This window comes from Malassezia vespertilionis, chromosome 7 (assembly GCF_029542925.1).
Source record: "Malassezia vespertilionis chromosome 7, complete sequence".
Lineage (NCBI taxonomy): Eukaryota > Fungi > Basidiomycota > Malasseziomycetes > Malasseziales > Malasseziaceae > Malassezia > Malassezia vespertilionis.
In genome coordinates, this window is record NC_079253.1 from 131464 (window position 1) to 157206 (window position 25743).

General features: G+C 59.2%; 16 protein-coding genes across 16 annotated transcripts; 8 read left to right on the forward strand and 8 right to left on the reverse strand.

Annotated features, from left to right (window-relative positions):
- Window positions 1–14: 14 nt before the first annotated feature.
- MSH3 (Mismatch repair protein msh3) lies at window positions 15–2727 on the reverse strand (the record flags this gene model as incomplete). Its single annotated transcript, XM_056208162.1, has 2 exons — window positions 15–2444; window positions 2470–2727. 2 exons carry the CDS (start codon window positions 2725–2727, stop codon window positions 15–17), a joined length of 2688 nt encoding a protein of 895 aa, XP_056064137.1.
- A 123-nt stretch (window positions 2728–2850) lies between these two features.
- On the forward strand, window positions 2851–3834 carry BET2 (protein geranylgeranyltransferase type II; the record flags this gene model as incomplete). The annotated part of the gene is made up of 1 exon (XM_056208163.1): window positions 2851–3834. One exon carries the CDS (start codon window positions 2851–2853, stop codon window positions 3832–3834), a length of 984 nt encoding a protein of 327 aa, XP_056064138.1.
- A 254-nt stretch (window positions 3835–4088) lies between these two features.
- On the reverse strand, window positions 4089–7082 carry MVES1_003347 (uncharacterized protein; the record flags this gene model as incomplete). Its single annotated transcript, XM_056208164.1, has 1 exon — window positions 4089–7082. One exon carries the CDS (start codon window positions 7080–7082, stop codon window positions 4089–4091), a length of 2994 nt encoding a protein of 997 aa, XP_056064139.1.
- A 577-nt stretch (window positions 7083–7659) lies between these two features.
- TSR3 (ribosome biogenesis protein tsr3) lies at window positions 7660–8535 on the reverse strand (the record flags this gene model as incomplete). Its single annotated transcript, XM_056208165.1, has 1 exon — window positions 7660–8535. One exon carries the CDS (start codon window positions 8533–8535, stop codon window positions 7660–7662), a length of 876 nt encoding a protein of 291 aa, XP_056064140.1.
- A 215-nt stretch (window positions 8536–8750) lies between these two features.
- Window positions 8751–10373, forward strand: ICL1 (isocitrate lyase; the record flags this gene model as incomplete). Its single annotated transcript, XM_056208166.1, has 1 exon — window positions 8751–10373. One exon carries the CDS (start codon window positions 8751–8753, stop codon window positions 10371–10373), a length of 1623 nt encoding a protein of 540 aa, XP_056064141.1.
- A 115-nt stretch (window positions 10374–10488) lies between these two features.
- Window positions 10489–10927, forward strand: MVES1_003350 (uncharacterized protein; the record flags this gene model as incomplete). Its single annotated transcript, XM_056208167.1, has 2 exons — window positions 10489–10792; window positions 10827–10927. The coding sequence occupies 2 exons, from the start codon at window positions 10489–10491 to the stop codon at window positions 10925–10927; spliced, it is 405 nt and encodes a 134-aa protein (XP_056064142.1).
- A 200-nt stretch (window positions 10928–11127) lies between these two features.
- MVES1_003351 (uncharacterized protein) lies at window positions 11128–12529 on the forward strand (the record flags this gene model as incomplete). Its single annotated transcript, XM_056208168.1, has 3 exons — window positions 11128–11308; window positions 11335–12231; window positions 12258–12529. 3 exons carry the CDS (start codon window positions 11128–11130, stop codon window positions 12527–12529), a joined length of 1350 nt encoding a protein of 449 aa, XP_056064143.1.
- A 165-nt stretch (window positions 12530–12694) lies between these two features.
- PEX11 (Peroxisomal membrane protein PMP27) lies at window positions 12695–13496 on the forward strand (the record flags this gene model as incomplete). Its single annotated transcript, XM_056208169.1, has 3 exons — window positions 12695–12742; window positions 12773–12932; window positions 12964–13496. 3 exons carry the CDS (start codon window positions 12695–12697, stop codon window positions 13494–13496), a joined length of 741 nt encoding a protein of 246 aa, XP_056064144.1.
- Window positions 13497–13573: 77 nt separating this feature from the next.
- On the reverse strand, window positions 13574–15778 carry PRT1 (Translation initiation factor 3 subunit b; the record flags this gene model as incomplete). Its single annotated transcript, XM_056208170.1, has 1 exon — window positions 13574–15778. One exon carries the CDS (start codon window positions 15776–15778, stop codon window positions 13574–13576), a length of 2205 nt encoding a protein of 734 aa, XP_056064145.1.
- A 97-nt stretch (window positions 15779–15875) lies between these two features.
- On the forward strand, window positions 15876–18575 carry SPB1 (AdoMet-dependent rRNA methyltransferase spb1; the record flags this gene model as incomplete). Its single annotated transcript, XM_056208171.1, has 1 exon — window positions 15876–18575. The coding sequence occupies one exon, from the start codon at window positions 15876–15878 to the stop codon at window positions 18573–18575; it is 2700 nt and encodes an 899-aa protein (XP_056064146.1).
- Window positions 18576–18743: 168 nt separating this feature from the next.
- On the reverse strand, window positions 18744–19142 carry rpl22 (Ribosomal L22e protein; the record flags this gene model as incomplete). Its single annotated transcript, XM_056208172.1, has 1 exon — window positions 18744–19142. One exon carries the CDS (start codon window positions 19140–19142, stop codon window positions 18744–18746), a length of 399 nt encoding a protein of 132 aa, XP_056064147.1.
- A 151-nt stretch (window positions 19143–19293) lies between these two features.
- CBF5 (centromere/microtubule-binding protein cbf5) lies at window positions 19294–20724 on the forward strand (the record flags this gene model as incomplete). Its single annotated transcript, XM_056208173.1, has 1 exon — window positions 19294–20724. The coding sequence occupies one exon, from the start codon at window positions 19294–19296 to the stop codon at window positions 20722–20724; it is 1431 nt and encodes a 476-aa protein (XP_056064148.1).
- Window positions 20725–20825: 101 nt separating this feature from the next.
- On the reverse strand, window positions 20826–21338 carry COX11 (Cytochrome c oxidase assembly protein cox11, mitochondrial; the record flags this gene model as incomplete). Its single annotated transcript, XM_056208174.1, has 1 exon — window positions 20826–21338. The coding sequence occupies one exon, from the start codon at window positions 21336–21338 to the stop codon at window positions 20826–20828; it is 513 nt and encodes a 170-aa protein (XP_056064149.1).
- Window positions 21339–21992: 654 nt separating this feature from the next.
- Window positions 21993–22649, reverse strand: RPS5 (ribosomal protein S5; the record flags this gene model as incomplete). The annotated part of the gene is made up of 2 exons (XM_056208175.1): window positions 21993–22591; window positions 22628–22649. The coding sequence occupies 2 exons, from the start codon at window positions 22647–22649 to the stop codon at window positions 21993–21995; spliced, it is 621 nt and encodes a 206-aa protein (XP_056064150.1).
- A 197-nt stretch (window positions 22650–22846) lies between these two features.
- Window positions 22847–24584, reverse strand: MVES1_003359 (uncharacterized protein; the record flags this gene model as incomplete). The annotated part of the gene is made up of 2 exons (XM_056208176.1): window positions 22847–22993; window positions 23022–24584. The coding sequence occupies 2 exons, from the start codon at window positions 24582–24584 to the stop codon at window positions 22847–22849; spliced, it is 1710 nt and encodes a 569-aa protein (XP_056064151.1).
- Window positions 24585–24680: 96 nt separating this feature from the next.
- On the forward strand, window positions 24681–25722 carry MVES1_003360 (uncharacterized protein; the record flags this gene model as incomplete). The annotated part of the gene is made up of 2 exons (XM_056208177.1): window positions 24681–25414; window positions 25446–25722. 2 exons carry the CDS (start codon window positions 24681–24683, stop codon window positions 25720–25722), a joined length of 1011 nt encoding a protein of 336 aa, XP_056064152.1.
- Window positions 25723–25743: the final 21 nt, after the last annotated feature.

A 25743-nucleotide genomic window follows, 5' to 3' on the forward strand; every position in this document is an offset into this window, starting at 1 on the left:
CATCCCCCTTTTTTCTATGCGTCGTGGCATTGGCCCCGACACGCCGCCAAAGACGTCATTGCACGCAGCAACGGCGGCGCTTGCAGCGGCGTGTGCACCAATGCGTGCACCAATGCACTGTACGCCGCAACGCGACGGCGATCCATCGATGCGGCTCGCTGTCGCGCACATGCGACCAGCTCTCTAGGCAGCCCTGCAAGCAGCGCGACATACATCCCGAGCGATCCCTGGGCAAGCCCGTCGACAAGCTTGTGCAAGAACACGACGTGCTCTGGGCCCTCCAGCTTGACAGCCAAGTGCATTGCGCAAAGCGTTTTAGGGTACGCATCCACCAGTGCACCGAGGGCCATGTAGTGTGTGATGAACAGTACCCTCGGCGGTGCTTGCTGTGCAAGGAAGGATTCCAGCACCGCATATGCAAGTGCAGTCCCGTCAAACGTCGACGTCCCACGCCCAAACTCGTCCAAGAGCACCATGGTCTTTGGCGTCGCTGTCTTGAGGATGTGCGCCGTCTCTTCAGCCTCGACCATGAATGTCGACTTGCCGCTTACAAGCTCGTCGTGGGCGCCCATCCGGGTCATGATGGCGTCGTGCGGTGTGAGCTGCGCGTCGGCACATGGGACAAACGAGCCCATTTGGGCGAGAATGACGACGAGGGCAATCGCGCGCGCCGTACTCGACTTGCCGCCCATGTTGGCGCCCGTGAGCAAAACGGCATGCGGCGCTGCGCCTCCTAGTGCAATATCGTTTGGCACGTACGCTGCGGTGCGCGTCTCGGAGACGGGGTGCCGAAACTGCGTGAGGGCAAGGTGCGGCGCACCGTCCTGGACAGTGGGACGCACGTACCCCGGCAAGGATGCAACGGCTGCCAGGCTGCTCAGCGCGTCCAGCAATGCGACGGCCTCGACGACGCAATGCATCGCCGCGTATGCCTGTGCTACCTCGCGCAAGAAATCAGCGTACATGACCTTGCCTCCTTCGGCAAGAAGCTCGCGGTGCTGCTCGCGCAGTTTGGACAGGCGCACAATCGCAGGCGTGTGGAAGCGCACGACAAGCTTCGTGCTGCTGATCCGCACCCAGTCGGCGGGCGTGCGCGGCACGTCGCTGGCGCGCACCTCGATCAAGTTTTCCACGCCCGAGACGCTCGTATACTGCAGCTTTGGGCGGTGCAGTGTCGTGCGCGCCGCTTCGAGGTGGGCAACAAACTGCGCCTCGTCCTCTGCGAGCATGTCCCGGCACGCGAGGACGTTTTCGCTGGCGGTGGGAAACATACCCACCTTGTCGTTGTTGCGCGCGTCGGGGATGGAGATGCGGTCAAGAAAGCGCGCGACGCATTCGCGCGCCGCGCCGAGATCCGCGATCGCGCGATCGACTACAGGACTGGCCGTGTGTGCATCCAGAGGCGAGTGCACGTCGGGAAAGGTGTGTGTGATTCGGTGCAGGGACAAGAGCACCGTTGCGAGCTCTGTCGGTGCTGCCAGGCCATACGCGATGCGCGAGAGGCCGCGTGCAAGATCGGGGATGCGGACCAGCATGCTCGGGATGGTGTGCAACACCGCGGCGCGGCGCACACGCAAACAGTCGACCGCGTCCAGCCGCTCGGCAATGCGGTTTGCCTGCAGGAGTGGGCGCCGCAGCCATGCGCGAAGGCGGCGCTTGCCCATCGGCGTCTTGCAGTGGTCAAGGTGCGCAAAGAGCGTGCCTTGGACTTTTCCTTCTCTCGTGCGCAGCAGCTCCAAATTCGCCAGCGTGTGGCCGTTGAGGCGCATCGACGCGCGGTCGGTAAAGGCGCAATAATTGGCGCACGTAGCAAAAGCCGAGGTCAGCTGGAACGCGCCGAGGTACTGGACAAGGTATACAAACGCAGCTTGCGTCGCAGGCGCGTACGCAAGCACAGATGCCAAAGCGGTCCCGCTGTACAGCTCGCCGAGACGTGTGGATATATGGTCGCAGTCGGCGACGTGCTCGATGCGCACGTTGGGATGTACGGCTGTGTATGCACGCACAGCGCGCCGCGTATCCTCCGAAAGGTGCGTAGGCAGGAGAAGCTCCTGCGGGACTAGATGTGCGAGCCGCGTCTCGAGCTCGGTGCGCATCGCGTCGTCGCGGAACGCATCGTAGGTAATGGCGCCTGTAGCCACGTCCAGTGCAGCGATCCCTACCTCTGCGCACTCGGCAACAGCAAGCACGATCTGCTCCGCACCGACCTCTTCCAGCGCCTGCACTGCATCTATATCGTCGATCCATGTGCTGGACGTGTACAGGCCAGTGAGCTCGCGCGCAAAGGGCCTGTTGGCATGCTCCGTCGCGGCTTTCAGCGCGCGCGTCTCTGTCTGGCGGCACACGCCGACTTTGAGACCGTGCGCGACAAGGCGCTTTACATGTACAGCAAGGCGCGGGACGGGGATCATGGCAGTCGCGAGATTCCTTTCGCTGAAGCACGCCTGGAATGAGTGGGCGCATACGTACAATGTTGAGGATGCGGCTCGCCGTGTGTGCATCCTCGCCGACCATTTTCATCTTGTAGCCCACTTCGACTAAAAGTAGCACATCAGGGTGCGCTTCTTTCAGCGCAAGGATCTGCTGCTCGAGAGGCGTATAGCTGGGCGCTGCGGCGCCGGAAAGCGCCGCGCTCGACGTTGCTCGGCTGCGCGGCGCGGTCGTCTTTTTCGCTTTTTTTCGCGTTTCCGGTGCCGGCATAGCACCCTCCCTCGCAGTCCCGTCCATGGGCACACGGCCCCGCTTCGCTGGCCCTTGCTTGAAGAACGCACCCAAGGTCGGCTGCGGCATTACAGCAGGCGGCGCACGGCCTTCGCGCACACGTCGCAACCACGTGACTTGCGCTCTACCATGCTCCTCGTCGCGCAGCATGTGCGTTTCATCAAGCATCTCGAGCAGAAACGCGATAGCAGCCTCGCATACCATGTGACAGCACACCTGCGTATGAACGGTGTCTACTGGGGCCTGTGTGCACTCTCTCTCATGCATGCATGCGATGCATTGGACCGCGCCGCTGTCGTGGAATTTGTGCTCGCGTGCTTCGATCCTGCGTCGGGTGGCTTTGGCGCGTACCCTGGCCACGACGCGCATATCCTAAGCACGCTCAGCGCCATCCAGATCCTTGCGCTGGAAAATGCGCTCTCGGTGCTGGACGAGCGTGGGATGCGCACGCGCATTGTTGCGTTTGTGCTCCGCATGCAGCGGCCCGACGGCGCATTCCAGGGCGACGTGTGGGGCGAGACAGATACCCGGTTTCTCTACTGCGGCGTAAGTGCATTGGCGCACTTGGGTGCGCTGCACCAGCTCGACACCCCGAAAACCACCGCGTGGGTCATGCAGTGTGCGAATTTCGACGGCGGATTCGGCACGACGCAAGGCGCAGAGAGCCACGCCGCACAAGTGTTTACCTGTCTCGGCGCTTTATCGATTCTCGGTGCACTGGATTTGGTGGAACGTGATATGCTGGGCTGGTGGCTCGCCGAGCGGCAGACGCCGAGCGGCGGGCTCAACGGCCGGCCGCAAAAAGTAGAAGATGTGTGCTACTCGTACTGGGTCCTGGCCTCCCTCAGCATGATTGGGCGGCTGCACTGGATCGATCCACAAAAACTCTCCGCATTTATCCTCGCCGCGCAGGATCCAGAGGGCGGCGGGATCGCGGATCGGCCGGATAACGTCGCGGATGTGTTCCATACGCTGTTTGGCGTCGCAGGGCTTGGATTGCTCGGATACAAGGGGCTCGCACCTGTGGATCCTACGTATTGCATGCCGCTTGCTGTAACGGAGAAGCTGGGGATGGCGCGGCCATTTCAGCGTGTAACGGTTGATTGGGAGTAGGCGTGGTGGAAAATAGTGCAGGTAGCGTCTACGTTTGCTAACGCGTTCACTCGGGCGTGCAGAGAGGTGCCGCCGCGCAAGAGTAGCACATGCAGCCCTCTTCCCTGCACGCCCAAACCAGCCGTGCTGTGAGTCCACATCCCAGCCTCTATTCAGTCGTATCCTCGGCATTACTATCGCACGGTTTCATCGCTACCAAGTCGTGTTCATCGGCATAATAAGCATATCGTCGCACGTTTCATACATTATAGCTCCTAGTGCGCCTCATCGATACGCGCAGCATTCTCATGCCCGTTCTCGTTCGCCTCCGAGCCGATCGAGCGGAAAGAAGGCGAAATACTCAAATTTTGGTCCATCCGCGCCAATGTCGGAGAAAACGTGTGGGCGCGGCTGATGTGCGAAGGCGAGCGGAATAGCGTGTCTTCAATCATCTCGGCGAGGTGCTGCATCGAAACAGGCGCCTCGGCGCGCGTCGTTGGACTAAAGTCAGGCCCAAAAGACACATTGGTATTGGTTGCACTCTCCTCAGAGCCATGGGCCATGGACGTGGGAGTTGCGAGCGCAGAAGTTGCTGGTGTGTGGCGCCGCGTATCAATAGTGCGTCTGGAATGCTTGCGGCTCATCGGTTGATCGTCGTGTATATAGTGGTCCAGCGATGAGGGCGCGCGCACAAACTCGGGCTGTGGGATGGGCGAGCCTAAAGGGCCGTGGGCATCGTACCGTTCAGTCATGGGCGACATGTAGTCTTCAAACAAGTCCGACATGCACGGTGAGGCATCGACATCGCGTGTGGCAGCGCGTGCGCCGGTAATTGCTTGCCCATGCATGACCAAGGTCATGGGACTCGTATACTTGAGGTGCGAATTGGCAGATACGCCTTTTGTCGGCGTCTTGTACTCCCAGTCGCCATTGCGCATGGACTCTGCCTGTGCCTCGGGTGGTGACGGTGTCAAGTGCCGGGACACTGTGTCGTTGGGCACGATGGTCGGGTCGCGGTATGTCGGTTGCATGTTCGAGTAACTTTGCGAATCCAGCGCTGGCAAGGGGGTGTTGGGAATAAGTGCTGCGGATGTCGGGAAAGAAAATGGCTGTGTGCTGGCCCCTTGCGTTGCAGCAGGCATCTTGCTTTGTTTTACCGGGCTTTCAATGTGCACGGGCGGCACAAGCACTGTTTCAGTGGCCCTGCGTTGGGGCAAGGACGTGTATGACGCTTTTGGAGTGGGTTCATGGCGCGGCTCGAGCGCTTTCTGCATGGGAGCTGCAAACTGCGAGTCGGAAAGCGCCGGCAGTGGCTGCATGGGCTGCGTCGAACGCGCAAGCTGCGTCGAAGTCTGCATGAATTGCGGCGAGAGTTGCGTCGAAGGCTGCATCGATGGCTGCATCGATGGCTGCATCGATGGCTGCGTCGATGGCTGCATCGATGGCTGCATCGATGGCTGCGTCGATGGCTGCACCGATGGCTGCATCGATGGCTGCATCGAAGTCTGCATGAATTGCGGCGAGAGTTGCGTCGAAGGCTGCGTCGATGGCTGCACCGATGGCTGCATCGATGGCTGCATAAATTGCGGCGAGAGTTGCGTCGAAGGCTGCATCGAAGTCTGCATGAATTGCGGCGAGAGTTGCGTCGAAGGCTGCGTCGATGGCTGCACCGATGGCTGCATCGATGGCTGCATAAATTGCGGCGAGAGTTGCGTCGAAGGCTGCATCGATGGCTGCATCGATGGCTGCGTCGATGGCTGCATCGATGGCTGCGTCGATGGCTGCGTCAATGGCTGCGTCGATGGCTGCGTCGATGGCTGCGTCGATGGCTGCGTCGATGGCTGCGTCGATGGCTGCGTCGAAGTCTGCGTCAAAGGCTGCAAAGACTGCGACGGCTGCATTGGCACCTGCAGTGATTGATTCACCATCTCCGTCGGCTCCGTCGGCATCGCTCGTTCATCCTCCTTATTCTTCCGCATCGACATCGGCGGCACCAGCGGCTTCTGTGCCGGCTGCCGCTGTCCACTCTTTCCTCCTTCGCCCAATGTGGTATCTTTCGAGCGCCTGAAAAGGTTAGTAAACCGTTTCCAGCCAGACATGCGCTTCCCATTATTTTTTGCAGTCAGTGCCGGCATGCTCATATTCGCCTTAAAATTATAGAGGCTGGCGTGCTTCGCATCGCCTTCTTCGGCGGATCGCTGTGCAGCTTGCAGTGGCGTGGGACTTTTAGGTACCGGCGTGTGCGAAAGACTCATGCGTGTAGGCGTACCCAATAAACTCGGTGACATGGACTGAGCCATGGCAGCACCCTGCAATGGCCCAGACGGTGCGGGCGCCGCGGATGCAATGCTCTCGGGCCCCGCTGTTTCTTCCCGCGTTTGGGCAAGCAGTCCCACATCGGAATCTACGCGAGACCTGCGCTCAGACGCACCGCCTTGGACGTGCAGCAGTGAATGGTGCGAGGATGGGATACGCACACTCTTATCGCCTTCGCTCGTCATCGACATGACCAGCCGTGCGCCACTAAAGACAGGCGACGCTGGGGCAGGCATAGAACCGCGCATCAGCGGCGACATGGACATATAGCTCGCCGAGTCGCTCAATCCGGATATCTCGTTCTCTGTACGCGTGCGCGAAATGGACGGGTATGGATTGTCGTAAAAGCCAACATCCATACCCATCGGCACATTCAATCGCCGCGTTGCAGACTCGCTTGGGTGCACCGCGGCAAGTGGCTCCAGGTACGAGAGCGTCAAGGAAGAATCCATTGGGCGAGTCGGCAGCTGCTGCATCGACGCCGATCCCATCTGGAGCGCGCTCATGCCGAAGGGCGAGACAGGTCTTCCTGCATACTGCGAACGCGCGTCGGAAGAAAAGAGCGATTCAGACGAAGCACACATGGGTGTCTGAAGTCCAGACGCGTACCGTCGAGGCGTCGTCGTTCCGCTTTGGGCAAGCGAGCGCATCCTTCGCTCCATCTGCATCTCTCCGGCAATAGCATCGAGTTCACGGGTATCTTTGCGCCTGCGACTTGACGCCTTGCCTTGCGTAGCGCCTGTGGTCGGCGCGTTCTGTCGGTTTTTCAGGTACAGCTCAGACGCTTTGCTCCGCAGCACTTGCGCCGCGGTGGGAATGTTCTCGGACATAGACCTTGACGTCATGCCGAGACCCGTACGGAACGGTGATGCGACGCGTGTGCTCGACGGAGGGCCGCGGATCTCGCTTTGATCGGCAAGCGGTGCGGTGGGCGAGGGAATCGTACTTTCCATACTAACTTGAAAATGCGTCGCGCTGGGTATAATCCTTTCTATGCGGCAAGCGCACTGCTCCGATATTGACGGGGCGCCAACTGCGTGTGCAAAAGTGCTCGCCTCCGGGCTTGCTGTGTGATGACAAGATGTACTCTGACTAAGATCCCGGCGTTCGACGCTGCATGGAAGGCCGTGCTTGGCCGACAGTATGCACGCATTTGATTGGACAGCTTACTTATTGTGCGCAGCCCATGTGCATAGAAACCGCTGGCGTGCGCCGGTCACGGTGTGCGTACGTGCAGCAGACGCGTGTACGTCAGGCAAGGCGCATGTGCCAGTAGGAAAGGAAATTGAGCAGGCGCGGTGGTGCGCGGAAGGGAAAGCGCTACGTGGCGAAACTTGGCGCCGATAGGTACGGCAATGTACAGCACGTCCGTATGTTAAGCACGCGAAGACATGAAGTAGAATAGGCTACGGCACATTGTCAGGTAATCAATTCTGCGTTGGTATAGTAGCGCGCTAAAAAGGGTCTAATGTGCGCCGAAGCACGCTGCAAGGCGCAGAGCCTACGTGCTGTGTGCAGATGCCTGCTCGTCTAGTCTGCGTTGGCTGCGATAGACTCACCGGAGGAGTCCGCTTCTTCTCCACTGCTTCCCTCTCCATCGCTCGGCGGCAAGTCAATCGTATTGTAGCCGCCCACACGCGCATTCTCCATCCTCCGCGAAAGCCGCGCAGCCTCCTCATCCGCGGCAAACCTATCTGCCGCGTCCGCAATCTGCTCCGCATCCGCACAGCGGCGGTACCGTGCCAAATACCCCAAATTCAGCGCTGGGAAATTCTCGCCCCAGGCAAACTTGCTAAGCAGCTGATCGCCGAGCGGGCGAGCGCCGCAGATGTAAAACGCAGCAGCAATCGCCTCGACACAATTCAATTTAAACGGCTTGCCATAGTTTACCGGGTTCGTCGCCATGAGCCGCGGAAGCAGTCGCTCGTGCGGGCTTTTGATTTTCCCAAACGGGATCTCGTCAAGCCGTGCCCAGCTGCATTCAACCACAGCAACGCCATGCTCATGCACGATACCCGCGTCTGCGGGTGAAAGCACCTTTGTCGCGCGCGGCGTCAGTACGACACCGCGGAATTTATGGCCGACACGCAGCTCATGAATCAGGCCGTGGCGTGCAAGCTTTTTTCCGCTGCACCGGCGTGGATCGCAGTGCTGAAAGTCCCACATCGCCACAGGCACAGGCGCGCTCAAATCGCCCGCAGAGCCCAGCACGTCGCCCACCGACGTGTCGGACGCATCGTCCTCGCTCGTCGCCTCCTCGTCGCTGCTCTCGCCCTCGCTCTCATCCTCGGTGCTCTCCTCGTCTGCCAGCGCAATACGCCGTGGCGCATCCAGTCCGTAGCGATCGCCTTGAAACCCGCGCCGCGCGCCTCCACGTCCCCTGCCGCGGCCGCGCGCCTTGACCATGTTGGACTGTGAAATTTTTTGTCACGCGCCGTGCCACTACCCCGCTTTGCCGGCCCAGCGCGCATCACGTGTGTGGAAGTTCGTCGGCTCGATGCGGGACAAGCCAGTCTGATTGGCCGATAAACGCGCAGCGGAATCCCACACGGCGGCTGATCGGTTGCACGCTGCGCTTATATAAAATACCGAGCCGGGGTGGCAATCTTCCTTCATTCACCATGTCGGCCCCCCAGAACGAGGACGCAGTTTTCCAAAACCAAGTTGAGCAAGTCAAGCGCTGGTGGCAAGAGCCGCGCTTTGCGGGTGTGCAGCGTCCGTACACGGCCGAGGCTGTCGTGAGCAAGCGCGGTACCGTCGGCGTCGACTATTTGTCGAACCAGATGGCCAAGAAGCTTTACGCGTTGCTTTCAAAACGCTTCGAAGAGCACTCCACTTCGCACACCTACGGTGCTCTTGACCCCGTGCAGATTACGCAGATGGCCAAGTACCTCGAGACCGTCTACGTCTCTGGCTGGCAGAGCAGCTCTACCGCGAGCTCGACCAACGAGCCCGGCCCTGATTTGGCAGATTACCCCTACAACACCGTCCCCAACAAGGTCGAGCATCTCTTCATGGCCCAGCTCTTCCACGACCGCAAGCAGCAAGATGCCCGCCGCCGGATGACGCCTGAGGAGCGCCAGCGCACTCCCTACGTCGACTACATGCGCCCCATTGTCGCTGATGCCGACACAGGCCACGGCGGTCTCACTGCCACCATGAAGCTTGCCAAGCTTTTCGTCGAGAAGGGTGCCGCCGGTATTCACATTGAGGACCAGGCGCCGGGCACGAAGAAGTGCGGCCACATGGCTGGTAAGGTGCTGGTCCCTATTCAAGAGCACATCAACCGTCTGGTTGCCATCCGTCTCCAGTTCGACATTATGGGCGTCGACAACCTTGTCGTTGCGCGTACTGACTCCGAGGCGGCGACCCTCATTACCACCAACGTCGATGACCGCGACCACCCCTTTATTCTCGGTACTACGAACGCCACCCTCGAGCCGCTCGTCAGTGTCATGAACGCTGCGGAGCGCGCCGGGAAGCAGGGCGATGACCTGCAGGCCACCGAGGACGACTGGGTGTCCAAGGCGAACTTGTGCCTCTTTAGCGATGCCGTGATCGAGTTCATGGCCAAGAATGGCAAGTCGGAGCAGGTCCAGAAGGAGTTCAAGGCTGGCTCTGCGCGCATGAACAACACCCAGGCACGCGAGCTCGCCGCTACCTACGGTGTCACAGATGCTTCTGGCTTCTACTGGAACTGGGATGCTCCCCGTACCCGCGAGGGCTACTACCAGTACCGTGGCGGCACGCAGTGCGCTGTGAACCGCGCCAATGCGTTTGCTCCTTATGCAGACCTTCTCTGGATGGAGACCAAGTCGCCCATCCTCGCACAGGCCAAGGAGTTTTCTGAGGGCGTGCATGCAGTTCACCCCAAGCAGTGGCTCGCATACAACCTCTCTCCCTCGTTCAACTGGGACGCTGCCAAGCTCAGCGAGCAGCAGATGAAGAACTATGTGTGGGACCTCGGCAAGCTTGGCTTTGTCTGGCAGTTTATCACCCTCGGTGGTCTGCATTCGACCGCTTACATCTCGGACCTCTTCGCCAAAGGCTTTGCGGAGGAAGGTATGAAGGCCTACGTTTCCATTGTCCAGCGCCGCGAGCGCGACATTGGCTGCGACGTTCTCACGCATCAAAAGTGGAGTGGCGCAGACTTTATTGACAACATGCTCAAGACGGTCACTGGTGGCGTTTCCTCCACCGCTGCCATGGGCAAGGGTGTGACGGAGTCGCAGTTTGGCAAGTAATCTAGTTTGTACGCCTTCTGTAGCCTGCAGTGCTTTACGACGCTTTCCAGCCTCCCAGACTGCGGCTTAGTCATCTCGGCCGGTGTGCTGCGCGTCGCTTCTTTTTTTCGTCACCATGTGGGCAGTCTTGTCGGTGCATGCTGGGCGCAGCGGCACGCTGGGTGCCGCGCCGCGATTCCACATGTCTGTGCCCCTGACGCTTGTAGGCCTTGGCGCTTCGATTCGCGGCGTGTGGGCGCGCGCTGTGGACAGCTGGCTTCGGGATCCTGATGCGCTTGCGCTCGCTCCGCTTGGTGGCGCACTTGCGGCGCCGGAGGATGGCGTATGGAGCGGCCTGCTGCTTGCGGCGCCGAAAAAGAAGGTATCGCATTCGCGCAAGGCGATGCGTGCAGCGAACAAGGGTCTCAAGGACCGTGTGAGTATGTACTCTGTGTGCGTACGACCTGACTCTAGATCTTGTGCACTGTCCTGCGTGCTCGCGCCCAAAACTACAGCATCATTTGTGTGAGCACTGCTACGGCGACCTTGCTCGCTCTTTGAAGCAGCGTTCCTAGAACCGCGCGTAGGATCGAGTCGGGGCCATAGACGCACCATGTGTGTTTTTCGCTATATACCTAGTCTATGCCATTCCTTCCATCTCCCATGTCCATTCCTGCTCGTTTTGTGTGTCCCAAGCACCCGGCACGCGTCCCTGCTGTACTGCGGCAAAATCGCCCAATTTGCCAGGTTCATGTGGAGCAGTGCTGTTGCCACCATGCTGCGTCTGTCGGCGAGCTTGGGGCGCGTCCAGCGCAACATAGATCCACGTATACTCACACATGCAAGCGCGGCAAACGCACCACCGCGTCGTGCGGTTCCCCATGTGTATATGCTCTCTAGCGTGCCGCTCTCTACCCAAGCACCGTCCCACGCATCCACCGCAACGCGCGCCGAAGGTACGTTGCGACGCTGCTAACGCCAGCCTTACTTCCCCCCTTGCGCACTCAGCCCCTACCGCGCCCCGTCTCTGTAGCAATCCTTTCCCACGTCATCCCTTTGGACAATGCGCACACACCCGAACTCAGCGACGCAGCGCGCAATGTCGAGGCACAAGTGTACGAAATCCTCCGCGAGCACAATCTCGCACCATCAGCGCTGCGCAAACTCGGCGCAAACATCCTGCAAGTCTCGCGCGATGCAGACAGGTACAATGTTGCGAGCAGCCTCTTCTGGATGGCGTTCCGTCGTGGCGACGACGATGCGGGCTATTCGTGGGCGACCATGGTCCTCGAAGGCCTCACGCGTTCACAGCAAGACAAACACGCCGCGTCATCGCTGAGCACCAAAGCCGTCGAGATCTACACGGACCTCGCCAAGAAAGGGAACGCGCATGCCGAATTCGGACTCGGGCGCATCGTGCTCTCGCACCTGCGCAAAAACGCATCGCCTGCCGCCGCCGACAAGCAGCGGGTCGTGTCGCTTTGGCAGCGTGCTGCCAAGCACGGCCTCGCTGATGCATGGTACGAGCTCGGGCGCCTATACCATAGCGGATTCCTCCCTGGCGAGCAGGACAAGGCGCTCGGCGCGCTGGAAAATGGCGCGCGCGCCGGAAGCGCACACGCCACGTACGCACTCGGCGTGTTGCACGGCATTCGCGCTGAAAAGACTGCCCAGCAGGATCCCAAGCGCGCCCACGACGCATCCACCCTCTCGAGCCGCTACTTTTTACAAGCCGCCCAGAAAGGGCACGCGCCGAGTGCCTACAACATGGGCGTGCGCTATCTCTTGCGCGAGGATAGCGAGAAACACCAAACGCGTTGGGGCGTAACGCCCGACGATCGCAGCGCGCGCGAATGGTTTGGCGCCGCAGCATCCAAGCGTACGTGTGCATACAACTGACCCTAGTCCACCTACCTGCTATGATGAACTACTCGGCCATGCTACTCGACGGCCGCGGCGCTGCAGGCCCCGCACCCACACGCGGGGACCTGCTCGAGGCGCGGCGCATTTATACGCGCGTGCTTCAGCTCGCAGAGGCGCAACTGGAAAAAAAAGGCGGCATGCTGCCCCAAGAAGATACCGATACTCCCGTAGTGCTCCGCCAAATGACCGAGCAGGCTGCGCATGGGCTTGCCAAGGCCGAGCAACTCCTCGCTGACGCCCCGCACGACGCATAAACCACCGCGTCGTGCTCCACTGCCCATGTACCCCGCGTGGCTTCGCCGGCCTCTGCCGGTCGCCATTCAGCGCCGCACGCGATTGGCCGTAGCCCTCCACAGTCGATGACATAAGCCGGACCGGCAAGCATGGACGATTCGCCTTCTTCCCACTGTGCGATCGCCATGGCGTCTGTTCAGCAAATTGTGATGCACCCATACGTGTCCCAGCTCGTGTGTACTCTGCCATGACCTGACCATCAGCTGAAATTCTGGAGCACTACCGTGGGCCGCGACAAGTCTGCGCGTACCGTCCAGTACCTGTCTCGCTTCCTCGCATGGTACTACATGACGGTTGGCGCGCCGAAAGAGTCGGTCGCGCGCTTCTCCTCGATCAAGTCGAACATCGGCCTGAGTCGTAAGCGTATGTACAAAATCCACAAAGCTCACGCTAGTCTTCCGTATCGGCAAGTTCCTGGAGCACTTCCAGGCCGCGCTCAAAGCCACGAGCATTTCCGACGCAGTTGTGCGCTTCACCGCCATTGGGCGCCAGCTCGGCTACGCCATGTACCTTATCCTCGATGCACTGCAATGGGCCCACGGCGCCAAGGCGGTTCAGTTCTCCAAGGAGACGTACGAACGGATCAGCAAGAACGCCGCGCGCTTCTGGCTTACCGGTCTCACATTCTCGCTTATCAGCGGTGTGTACAAGTCGTACAACCTTGCGCAGCGCGCCAAGTGGTGCCAGCGCCCGCGCGCGACGCCCGAAAAAGAGGCTGAGCGCCGCGTTGAGCTGCACCAGATTGCCGCAGACACCAAGGCTGTGCGCCTTCAAATGTTCCAGGACTGCTGCGACTGGGTCAACCCCGGCACATCCACGGGCTGGATCAATGCGAACGACGGTATCATTGGCATTGCCGGCACTATCAGCTCTTCGCTGGGCGCGCGTAGCCAGTGGATCAAGGTGAATGGCTCGCCGAAAAAGTAGACGCGATAGCCTGTACGTAGCGCGCAACTTTTTTTCCCCTCGGGCCTCGTTTATCCAGCAGGGGCTACATGCACTATCTAGAGCACCTCTTCGGTCTCCTCGAGCACCTCCTCGATCCACTCATGGATCTCTTCGGTGCTCTCTTTTTGCAGCTGCTGCGCACTGGGCCCAACCGTGTCGGTACCAAGCTCCTTCTTGGCCTCTTCGAGCAATCTCCGGTTCTTTTCGCGCCATGCTTTCCATTCCTCGACCATGCGCTGGTACACCTCGCGGTGTGCAAGCGCCTGGCTGTTTTGCTCCGCCTCATCCTCCTGGTCGAAGACCTTGGAGAACTCGCGGAGGTTCCTGCGCACACGCTTCTGCTCGTCCTTGCTCAAAAGCGACCTGGGCCGCGGCCGCCAGAGGATCTGCTTGAACTGGTCGAGCACATGCTTCTGCAGCTCGGTGCCGCGGAAATCCCAGATTGCATACCCATGCTCGGTCGAGCGGCGCCAGAGACTTGCGCTGGTCGTCACGTACCGCCCACTGGGGTCCCACTCGACGTCTGTGATGCTGTAGTGCTCCGCATTTCCAATCATCTTCACCTCCTCGAGCAGATCGGGATTATTCGAGTTTTGACGGACATCACTGTTAAAGTCGACATCGTACCACTCCAAGTCAAACTTTTGTGTAGAGCCGAGCGTAGCGGCAAGCAGGTGTTTGCCGCGCGGCGACCAGAACAGCGCATTGCACGTCTTGTTGTCAAACGCCTTGAGCTGGCGGAAATTGCCACGTGGATGGAGGTGGTAGAAGAGCAGTTGCGTTTTGAGCGAGATGCCGGGCGAGACGATGCCAAAGTTGGGGTCGTTTGTGGAGATGACGCTAAAGTGCGAGCCCTGCGGCTCCCACGCAAACGCCATAACGGGGTCCTTAAGCTCGATCGTCTCGACAGGGAAATCCTTCTCGCGCATACGGAAGATTTCAAAGTTGCTGAATACCGTCTTTTTCGTGCGCGTTTGGCGGTCGACCTTGACGCAGAGATAGTCGCCCTGGGGGTGCCAGTGGAGCTTGCAGTCTGCAACGTTGAACAGATTCTTGGACCGCAAAAGCTCGCGCTTCGGGATACTCATCACGGCCACACGCGCCGGCTGGTTCTGCATCTCTGGCTGCCAGTAGCAGAGCATATTATCGCGCGGTTTCTTGAAGCTTTTCGGCAGCTCGCGGTTCGCGCGGTCGTTCCAGATCTCAAGCGTCTCCTTGTCTTTGTCTCCGAGCGGACACCACTCAAAGTCGACCACGCCATCGATTTTGATGCTCTTGTGGTCGAGCAGGCCCATGCGCGGCGGCTCGTACACGCTGATAAACTTGCCAGGCGTGACCTTGGCGCAGTACTGGCTGTCCCCGCTCCACTTGAGGAACGGCCAGCTGAAACCCTTGGTCACGGCGCCATTTTCTGCCGCGCTCTCTTCCTGCACGACAGCAAAAGTGCGCAGCAAGTGGCCAGTGCGCACATCCCATATCGCGACGCGGTTCCCTTGGTCCTCTGCGCTGAAAAACTGGGGACCCTGCGGCGCATTCTCCGGGACTTGGATTGGCTCGGGAGCCCAAGTCACCATGTATTTCTCGTCGGGGCTAAAGTCCACCAGGCGGACACCAGGGTGGGGGTATCGCATAATCCGCTCCCACGCCGCGCCACCCCACAGGGCGATTCCCTGCAAGTGAAAGGTAGCCAGGTACGTGCCGTGCGGGGACCACTGCACGTACGATTCCGTCCAGCGCGTGCGGCTGTGCACAATTTCCGGCTGAGACGACTTGTTGTGCCATCCAATCTGCACGTCGTCATGGTGGCACATGGCCAGCTGGTCACGGCACGCTGGATCTGCGAGCCAGGACCGAAGGTTTCCACGCTGTTGGTACTCTTCCTGCTCCGGCTCGACAAACGTCTCGTCCAGCTCGGCGAGGCGCTCAATGTCCGTAAAGCGGTTCACCGCGAAACGGTGCTTCTTGTCGAACGCATACCCGTCCATAGTGCGGATCGCATGCACGGCCTCATCAACATCCGCAAGCTCTGCAATAACGTATCCCTTGGACTCGCCGCCGTCACCGTATGGGATATGAAAGTACTCGAGCGGCACCTCGAGCTCGGCCTGCGTGCGAAAACGCTTCTGGATCGCCTCAACAAGACGCTGTTCTTTGGCAGGAGTAATCACAGGCACTCCGTGTATGATAATCACATTGTCCAGACTTTCGTCTAGCGGCACATGGTACTTTGCCTCGATGTCCGAGTAGTCGAGTTCGTCCATCGTACCGCTTCGAGAGCGCCGCGCCGCTTTTTCTTCGCCGCGCAAAAGTCACGTGCACACGCCAAAAAAAAGTGGACGGGCGCACTTGCTCTGTACCATGGGCAAGCACGACAAAAAGTCGGGCAAGGGCCGTTTGGACAAGTTCTACTGGCTTGCCAAAGAGCAGGGCTACAGGGCACGTTCAGCATTTAAGCTCGTGCAGCTGAACAAAAAATATGGGTTCCTCGAGAATGCACACTGCTGCATCGATTTGTGCGCCGCCCCAGGTGGCTGGCTCCAAGTCGCGAGCAAGCATATGCCGCCGCACAGCCTAATTGTTGGCGTGGATTTGGTACCGATCAAGCCAATCCCGCGATGTATCACGTTTGCCGAAGATATCAATTCGTTAAAGTGCCGTGACCAGCTGCGTGCAAATTTAAAAGACTGGAGTGCAGACGTCGTACTTCACGACGGTGCACCGAATGTCGGTGCCGCATGGGTCCAAGACGCATATGCACAGTCGGAACTGACGCTCCAGGCGCTTCGGCTTGCAGTCGAGTTTCTCACGCCGGGCGGCACATTCGTGACCAAAGTATTCCGGTCCAAGGACTATAACAATTTGATGTGGGTATTTAACCAGCTCTTCCACCACGTTGAGGCGACCAAGCCACCGTCCTCGCGTAACGTATCTGCCGAGATTTTCGTTGTGTGCCAGCGGTTCAAGAACATCGCACGGATCGACCCCAAGTTTCTCGATCCGCGCTTTGTGTTCAAAGAGCTGGACACGGCAAAGAGCGAGGAAATGAATGGCGTAAGCTCACACAATCTTTTGGAGAATGTAATGAACCCAGAAAAAGTGCGCCGCAAGCGTGAAGGTTACGAAGATGGCAACTATACCCTGTACAAGACGATTGGCGCCGATGCATTTATCCGCGGCGCAGACGCTATTGCGATGCTTGGCACGTACAACCGCATTACGTTTGATACCGACGCGGACAAGGCGCTTCTTTCCAATCCAGCCACGACGGCGGATATCAAAGCAAACTGCGAGGATCTCAAGCTTTTGGGACGCGGCGACTTTGCGACACTTTTCAAGTGGCGTAAAACGATTCGCGCGGCGATGCAAATGGACCGCCCCACAACAGACGAGAGTGTTGAGGCACAAACGGTCGAGATTGAGCCGATGAATGAGGAAGAGGCGATTGACGAGGAGCTTGTGCGTCTTAAAGAGGAAGCAGCGAAGCGCACAAGGAAAGATCGCCGCAGGCGGAACGAGGCGCGCAACAAGACGCTGCAGAAATTACAGCTGAATATGACCACCAATATGGACATCGGCCAGGACTGGACGGACGATGCATTGAACGGCGGCGACGAAATGTTTAGTCTCGATCATGTCGAGGGCAAGTCGGGCGCTGCGCGCAATGCGAACTTGCTAGATGCGGCAGATGCAGTTTCGGATGAAGAGGAGGCACCGAGCGCAGAGGAAAGCGACGACGACAGCGAACCCCTCGACGATCGCGAGCGACGCGCTTTGGAGCTGGAAGCGGGCATGGATGCAATGTATAAGCAGTACCAGGAGCATTTACAGATGCGCGACGCTAAATTCCGCGCAAGGGAGGCGCGGCGCAAGTCTGGCAAGTACGAAGAGTGGGGCGGAATCGATGCCGAGAAGAAGGAGAGCGACGAGGAGTCGGACGGAGGCGAAGAGGGCTTTGATTCCGTCAATCGCCGCAAGTTCCACGAGGATACGTACGATTCAGACGATGCAGAGGACGACGAGGATGAGCGTGCTGAGCTGCAAGGGACCAAGGTTGAAAATCCGCGCAAGAAGCATGCTGTACAAGCGTCGCTGCTTACTTCACTCGAGTCCAACGAAGAGGTTGGGCTGCGCAAAAATGCAGCGTCGTCGCTTTGGTACGATAATCCCATCTTTCAGGATATGATCCCTATGGAATCGTTTGCATCGGGTCAGCACGACCAAGAGGAAGACGAGGAGGAGGAGGAAGAGGGCCAAGAAGAGGACGACGAAGAAGAGGGCCAAATCGAGGAAGACGAAGCTGAGGACGAGGTCGAGGAGGAAAACAGCGACCAAGCATATGACAATGACCTCGAGATCGTGCCTTCTGAATATGCTACCACCGTTCCCGACGGGGCCTGGGATATCAACGACGAAGACATCGACGCAAAGAAACATGCTCGCATTGCCAAGCATGGCCTGCACACCGAAGAGGCCGCGTCGCTTGCACATGCACTTGTCAACCGCCAAATGACCAAGTCGGATTTGATCGACCGCGGCTTTAGCAAGCATCACTTCAACGACAAGATCGGCGCGCCCGAATGGTTCCTCGAAGACGAAAACAAGCATTACCGCGCGAATATTCCCATTTCAAAAGAGGCCGTAGAGGCGCTTCGCGCCAAACAACGCGCGCTGGACGCTAGGCCCATCAAGAAGGTCGCAGAGGCAAAGGCACGCAAGAAGCACCGCGTGGCCATGCGCCTGGAAAAAGCACAGAAACGTGCCGATGCGATCAACGAAAACACAGAATTATCGGAGCGCGAGAAGGCCGAGAACATCAACAAGATCATGGCCAGGAATATGGCGAAGAAGGCCGGCGCAGAGCACAAGGCGCCGCAGTTGGTCGTTGCCAAAGGCGTAAATCGCGGCGTCAAGGGCAGGCCTAAAGGGACCAAGGGCCGGTACAAGATGGTCGATCCGCGTATGAAGAAGGAGCTGCGTGCAAACAAGCGTGTAGCCCAGCGCGATGGCAAACGCCGCAGCTCCGGCCACAAGAACCGCCGTATCCCCAATGGATACTGATAGCTATGTAGGAATGCACACCAAACCAAGGCACTCGGGATAAATGTTAGACGCTGCTTGACTACCCATGGCAAAAAAGGCGCGTCGCTATTTTTTTGTGCGCTATACAGCTACCAAAAGCGGGCACTTTTGTGCAGCGCATACCGTTCCTTTTGAGTAGAGCAGTGTTTACTCTTCGGTCTCCTCGGCCTCTTCGTCATCGTACGAGACGTTGAAGAACTTGATCTCGAAGCCGGGCTTGCTGGTCGCAACGACACGGAGCCAGTCGCGGAGCTCGGCACGCTTAAGGAACTTTTTGGTCAGATACTTAAGGTAGCGCTTCGAAAAGGGAATCGTGGTCTTAACCCAGATCTTCCCCTCACCCTCACGCACGATCTGCACGACATCGCCGAGCTGGCCGGCCTTGCCATTGACCTTGATGCGGTCGTGCAGGAACTTCTCAAAAGCGTCGCCGTCCAAAACATTGTCGCTGGCCGGGCCAGAGAAGTCGATGAAAAAGCTGTTGCCCTTGGAAGTGCCCTTGGAGGCACCAGTGCCGACAATCTTGTTAGACTTGGTAACAGCCATAATGAATCAATGGAGCAGCCTACTGTGCGACAGCAAAGCGTGAAGCAAGCAAAATGCCGCGCAGCAGAACTACAAAAGTAGAAACACGTGACCGCCCACGTGGTTAAGACCCGCGTATCGCAAAAAAGTGGCATCGGCCTTTCCGAGCGGCATGGCGGAGAGCACGGAATACATGATCAAGCCTGACGGCACCGGCCAGCAGCTAAACTTTTCAGATTGGCCGCTGCTGCTCAAAAACTACGACAAGCTCTTGGTGCGTACGAACCACTTTACGCCGATTCCCCACGGCTGCTCTCCCCTGAGCCGCGACTTGCCGTCGTATGTGAGCAGCGGTGTGATCAACCTGGACAAGCCGTCGAACCCCTCGTCGCACGAGGTCGTCGCTTGGATCCGCCGCATTTTGCGTGTGGAAAAAACCGGTCACTCTGGCACGCTCGACCCGAAAGTGACGGGCTGCTTGATTGTGTGCATTGACCGCGCCACGCGGCTTGTGAAATCGCAGCAGGGTGCCGGAAAAGAGTACGTCGCTGTGCTGCGCCTGCATGAAAAGCTTCCGGACGCTGCGCAGCTTCCGCGTGTGCTCGAGACGCTTACAGGCGCGCTCTTCCAGCGCCCCCCGCTGATTTCTGCCGTAAAGCGCCAGCTGCGTATCCGCACGATTTACGAATCCAAGCTTCTCGAGTTTGACAATGACCGCCATCTTGCCGTGTTCTGGGTGAGCTGCGAGGCGGGCACGTATATCCGCACGCTCTGTGTACACCTTGGGCTGCTCCTCGGTGTTGGCGGCCACATGCAGGAACTTCGTCGCGTCCGTAGCGGTGCGCTCAGCGAGAGCGACAGTATTGTGACGATGCACGATGTGCTGGATGCGCAGTGGCTGTACGACAACCAGCGGGACGAGTCCTATCTGCGCCGTGTAATCCGCCCACTCGAGACCCTCTTGGTGGGCTATAAGCGCATTGTCGTCAAGGACAGCGCAGTCAATGCCGTGTGTTACGGCGCGAAACTCATGATTCCCGGCCTCTTGCGCTTTGAGGCCAATATCGAGCTGAACGAGGAGGTGGTTTTGATCACGACCAAGGGTGAAGCGATTGCCCTTGCGATTGCGCAGATGTCTACAGTGGACCTCTCTACCTGCGACCACGGCGTAGTGGCCAAAGTCAAGCGCTGCATTATGGAGAGGGACACGTACCCCCGCCGCTGGGGCCTTGGCCCGCGGGCGCTCGAGAAGAAGAAGCTTGTCAAGGAAGGCAAGCTCGACAAGCATGGCCACGAAATCGATGGCGTGACGCCCGAAAAGTGGTCGAAAGAGTATGTGGACTACTCGCACACCGAGGCTGCTGGCGCTGAAGTGGCGCAAGAGCCCGCTGTCGAGGCTAGCAACGAGCTACAGAAGAAGCGCAAGGCCGACGATGCGACGGAAGAGGACACGCAAGAGACGGACGAGGAGCGCAAGTGCCGCAAGAAAGAGAAGAAGGAGGCGAAGAAGGCCAAAGAGGCGGTGGACGAGGAGAAGAAGGAGAAGAAGGAGAAGAAGGAGAAGAAGGAGAAGAAGGAGAAAAAGGAGAAAAAGAGCGAGTGATGCGTAGTTCTGTCGCTTGTTGCTATTCTATATCTGTAATACTACGTCCCTATGCATCTTTCCCCACACGGTACTTGGATAAATCCGTATCCGGTCTGTGGTCAGCTTTGCCTGTATACATACTCCAGTTGCCCATTCACAGGATTTCGCCGTGCGCTGAAAAAGGTATAGTTTAGTATAACATCCTTGACGTCGCGCGTTTCTCCATCCTCGAGCATGTCCTTGTCCAGGAAGAAGAATACGGGCAAGTCAATCACTTCGCCCGCAAGCAGCTTTTGCTCCTCAAAGCAGAAGCATTCAATCTTGGCAAAGTACGGGGCGATCTGCGGTGAGAGCACTGCAACAACACGTACTCGATCCGGGACGACATTGTACGTCGCAATGCCAATAATATCCTTGTCCGAGTAGTTGTGTGCTTTAAAAAACGTGAGCGCCGTTTCGCCCGGAAGTACATAGATTTCGGGCTGCTCTGGCACAAAGGACCAAGGAATCTGGTCAGAGTGCGTCGCACTGAACGAGATGCGGATGCGTTCCGTGTCCTTGGTCTCGTTGAACGGGTCACTGTACGTGGGGTGCAGGCGTGATGCATCCGAGTAGCGCTCCCGATCGGTCATGGGCGTGCCAGAATACCCTGTGGCGGCGCAAAATGCACGGTAGAGCGGCACAGCGGCATAGCTTAGCCCAAGCGTCAGGATAAGCTGTGGTCAGCAGCGCTATGCACGTACGCCGGCCGTGGAATACAACAGCGTCGTCTGGTTCCGCATCTTGAGTTCGCGCATGCGGTGTTGGTATTGAGCAGCGCGGGCCTTGTGTAGGTCCCCATTGGATACGTATCGCAGCTGGCTACGTAGTGGTGTGCGCAGTGCGGGGTATCCGTGGCGTGCAGGCACGCGGCTAATCCTGAACATGACACGCAGCAAGCGGCGATGCAATGCAAGCGGCGCTACATTTTGGCGGCGCACGTGAGCCCGACGAGCCACGCCCGTGGGACAGCTAGTGTAATGTTCTTTTGGTGTGATCCTATATTGGCATAGCAAAGATTCTGGTAGTGCAGAGCTCCCGCTGGATGAACAATCACAGGGACTATATGACTCCGCCAGTACATTTCCCATCCGAGTGGCGCACGCATACACGCTCAAATCGGTACACTGTCCTGCGAGGATATACAAAAAGGGCGTTTGCGGCCCTCTCCAACGCGTCTCTTGCACGCCAAGGATACACGTGCTGAGCGGAAAACAAGACCCAGACATGGTGTACCCCGTAGCATTTTAGCGGTTCGACTTGGCCACACGCTCCAACTCGTCCTTCTTCTTGATGGCAAACGAGTTCGATGAGCCCTTGGCCGCGTTGATGAGCTCATCAGCGAGGCACTCGGCGACCGTCTTGACGTTGCGGAAGGCAGACTCGCGCGTGCCGGTGGCAAGGAGGTAAATAGCCTGGTTCACACGGCGGAGCGGCGAGACATCGACGGCCTGGCGACGGACAGTGCCTTGGGAGCCGATACGCGTGGAGTCCTCACGGGGGCCCGTGTTGATGATTGCGTCCACGAGAACCTGGATGGGGTTGGCATCGGTGAGGAGGTGCACAATCTCGAAAGCGTGCGCAACGATGCGGACGGCCATGAGCTTCTTGCCGTTGTTGCGGCCGTGGAACATGAGCGAGTTGACCAACCGCTCGACAATGGGCATTTGCGCCTTGCGGAACGACTTGTGCGCGTAGCGGCCCGCAGTGTGCGGGGTGTAGACCGCATTGCGGAGGGAGATGTAATCGGTGAGCGAGATGTCCTTGACCTCAATGTCCTGCGTCTCCCACTTGCCAAAGAGACGCACGGAGCCGGTCTCGGGGATGGAGAGCACAGCAATGTTCTCTGTGGCGCGTTAGTATTCTAGAGTGGGGTACGTACTGGGAACGCCAACCACAGCCATATTTGTTCAATAAACGAGTCACGAAAGCTTCTTCTGTTATCCGTCGAGGCTGAGCTGGTCTAGTGCGCCAGTCAGTCCAAGCCTTGAAGAAGTGATGTCGGTAAGAGTTGAGCGTCGCTGCGGTGGGCGTGCGCGCTACACGCACGTGATACAGCAAAACTATGCACCAACACACGTGATATAGACAAGATACAGGACTACGGGGGCAGGTGGGGCCGGAGCACGACCACGTGCTTGTCCGCTTGGGCCAGCGCGAGCTCGTCGGTGTCCTCGCTGGCGCGCTTGTGCCACGCAATGTCGAGCACGGCGCCGCCGCCCTGATACGTATGCAGCGTCTCGCCGTCCTGTGGTTAGTGTGTGTATAGTACATACAGAAATACGTGTGATGGCTGTCCGCGCGTCGATTCCACCCGTAGCGAGGTACTGTCCGGAAGGGCTGAAACAAAGAGCATATACGCTCTGGTCGTGCGCGCTGATTACACGGATACATTCCCCCGTATCTGCGTTCCAAATACGTGCCGTGTGGTCAAAGCTTGCCGTCGCAAGCATGCGCGGGCGATCGGGATGCGTGGTGTTTGGCCCTGTAGGACACCACGCAAGTGCGTACAGTTCCTTGGTGTGACCACGCAAGCGGAAGCGCAGACCCTTCTCCGCATTGGTCCGCGCGTCTGTGTCTTGCGCTGCACGCGCGCTCGGCGCGTCCACCGCCCAGATACACGCCGTGCCGTCGTCCGACGCACTCGCGAGCAGCGTGTGCGACGGATCGAACTGGATCGAGTTCACCTCGTCCGTGTGCCCCCTAAACGACTGCAGTGCGCGCGGCTCGCCGAGCTTGCAGAGATGGATCGCATTGTCCGCAGAACACGTGGCAAACATACCGTTTGCAGCCGTGCCGAGCCACTGCACGTCCAACACATTGTCGGCGTGGAGGCTAAACTGCTGGCGGACGCGGCCTCTCCCCACGTCCCACACAATGGCTGTGCCGTCGCCACTGCCCGTGAGCAAGAGATTCCCTTGGCTGTTCCAGCGCACGGCAAAGATGGGCCCCTGGTGCATAGACATGACGAGGTGCAGGTCGCCCTGGGGCGTCCAGAGCCGCAAGATGCCGTCGTGCGAGCCAGAAGCGAGCAGCGTTCCGTCTGGATTCCACGCAAGCGCCGCGATGTTCTTCGCCTGCGTCGGCGGGAGGTGCTTGCACACAGCCGGCATTTCCATGGGGCTCGCATGCAAGTCCCAAATACGTACCGTCGCGTCGCCTGCGCCGCTCGCAAGCAGTCCAGGCACGGCGGGGTTCCATGCTGTGACGAATACCTCGGAGGCGTGCCCGTGCAGTACTGTGACGTCGGGCGACGTGTACGAGGTGGGTGCTTTATTCTTCTTCGCGAGCTTGTCGGTGCTGCTGCTTTCGGGGCGTGCCTCGAGGCTCGGTTCTGTCTTGGCGCGCTTCTCGCGCGCGGGCGCGGGCGCGGGCGCTGGGCTGCGCTTGTGCGGCGGCGCCGGCTCCCTTGCCTCGCCGATGGCCATGGGCGTGCGCGATGGTGCATCCCGTACACTCCGGTGCTCTACCTCGTGCGTCTGTGCGCCCGCATCGATTCTATTCTCTGCACGCGCCCTCGTCTCTGCCCCCGGCGTCAATCCGCGCTTCACCGCGTCCGGACCGTGGAGCGCAATCAGCGGGTCCGGCACAACCTGGTCCGCATTCTGTGCAAGCACCTGGCGCTCCGCAGTCGCGTACAGGAGCCCCCGCTGCAAGTAGCCCAGCAGCTGTGCGGGCTGAACAACCGCCGCGTGCGCCGCCGGCACATTGTCCAGCCGCGCCTCGTGCCGCAGCGCAAAACATGTGTGCAGAAACCCCGATTCCTTGAGGTAGTGGTAGATCAGTAGATTGACCTCCGATGCGGAGAACTGCGGCGCATGCTCCGACGCGGATCCCATTCCCAAGCGGACACAAGCCGCGGCGCGCGCCGCGACGACGACGACGACGGCTGACTAAACACACGGCCAGCGGCGGCGCCCCCCCAGCGGTTTGTTATGGACGAGTCGTTGCGGGCGCTTCGCGCGCGCGCCACGTCGCTTCCTGTGGGCGCACGCGTGCTGGTGGGGCTGCTTGTTGCATTTTCGACGCTGCTTGCTGCACTGCGTGAGCTGGGTATTCTGCAGCTGAACCGCGTCGTAATAGGGAGCGCGTTGCATTACCCCTACTTGGTCCTTATCCCTGGCGCGAGTCTTTGGTTCCCCTGGACGCTGGTGACTGCAGGATTTTGCGAGACAAGTGTGATAGAGTTTGCAGTGTCGCTTGCCACTATTCCGTTTGCGGCGCAGTACCTGGAGCGGTTCTGGGGCGCGCACGAGCTGCTCCGCTTCTCGGTGGTGATCATGGTTGTTTCGAACGTGATTGCCGCTTTTCTATCGCTGCTCCTCTACATTGTGTTCCAGAGCAACACTGCTGCATTTAAGACACAGTTCCACGGGATGCAGGCGCTGCAGAGCGCGTACCTTGTCGCATTTGCGCAGCGCATTCCCCAACACCAGCTGAAGCTCTTCAGCGCGCGGTTCGCGATTTCCGTGCGGGATCTGCCGATGCTGTACGTGGGTGTATCAAACGTGATGTGCCTGCTTGGGTATACCTCGCCGTGGATGCTTATCCAGTTTGGGTGGCTCGCGTCCTGGCTCTATCTGCGGTTCTACCAGCTGGACGAGCACGGCGTGCGTGGCGATGCAACCGAAGCATTTGCGTTCAAGTACTGGTTCCCTTCTTTTGTGCAGTACGTGGCGCGACCTCACCACTTACCACAGGCCGTACGTAGGCATGCTTGCCGATTTTGTGCATGGCCACGCGGCACGGCTCGGGCTCGTGCGCGAGACGGTGGCGTACACCGACTTGGAGCTCAATGTCGACGAGCCTGCGCCACTCGACGCAGCGGGAAGCGGCGCGCGTGCCGAGGCCGAGCGCCGGCGCGCACTTGCACTCGAAGCGCTCGACCAGCGGATGGCCAACGAGACGGACACGAGCGAATCGCCGCGTAGCGCAGCGCCGATATTTGCCGTGGAAGGCGACGAGGAGCGCGCGTAGGCATCGATAGCAGCACAGTGC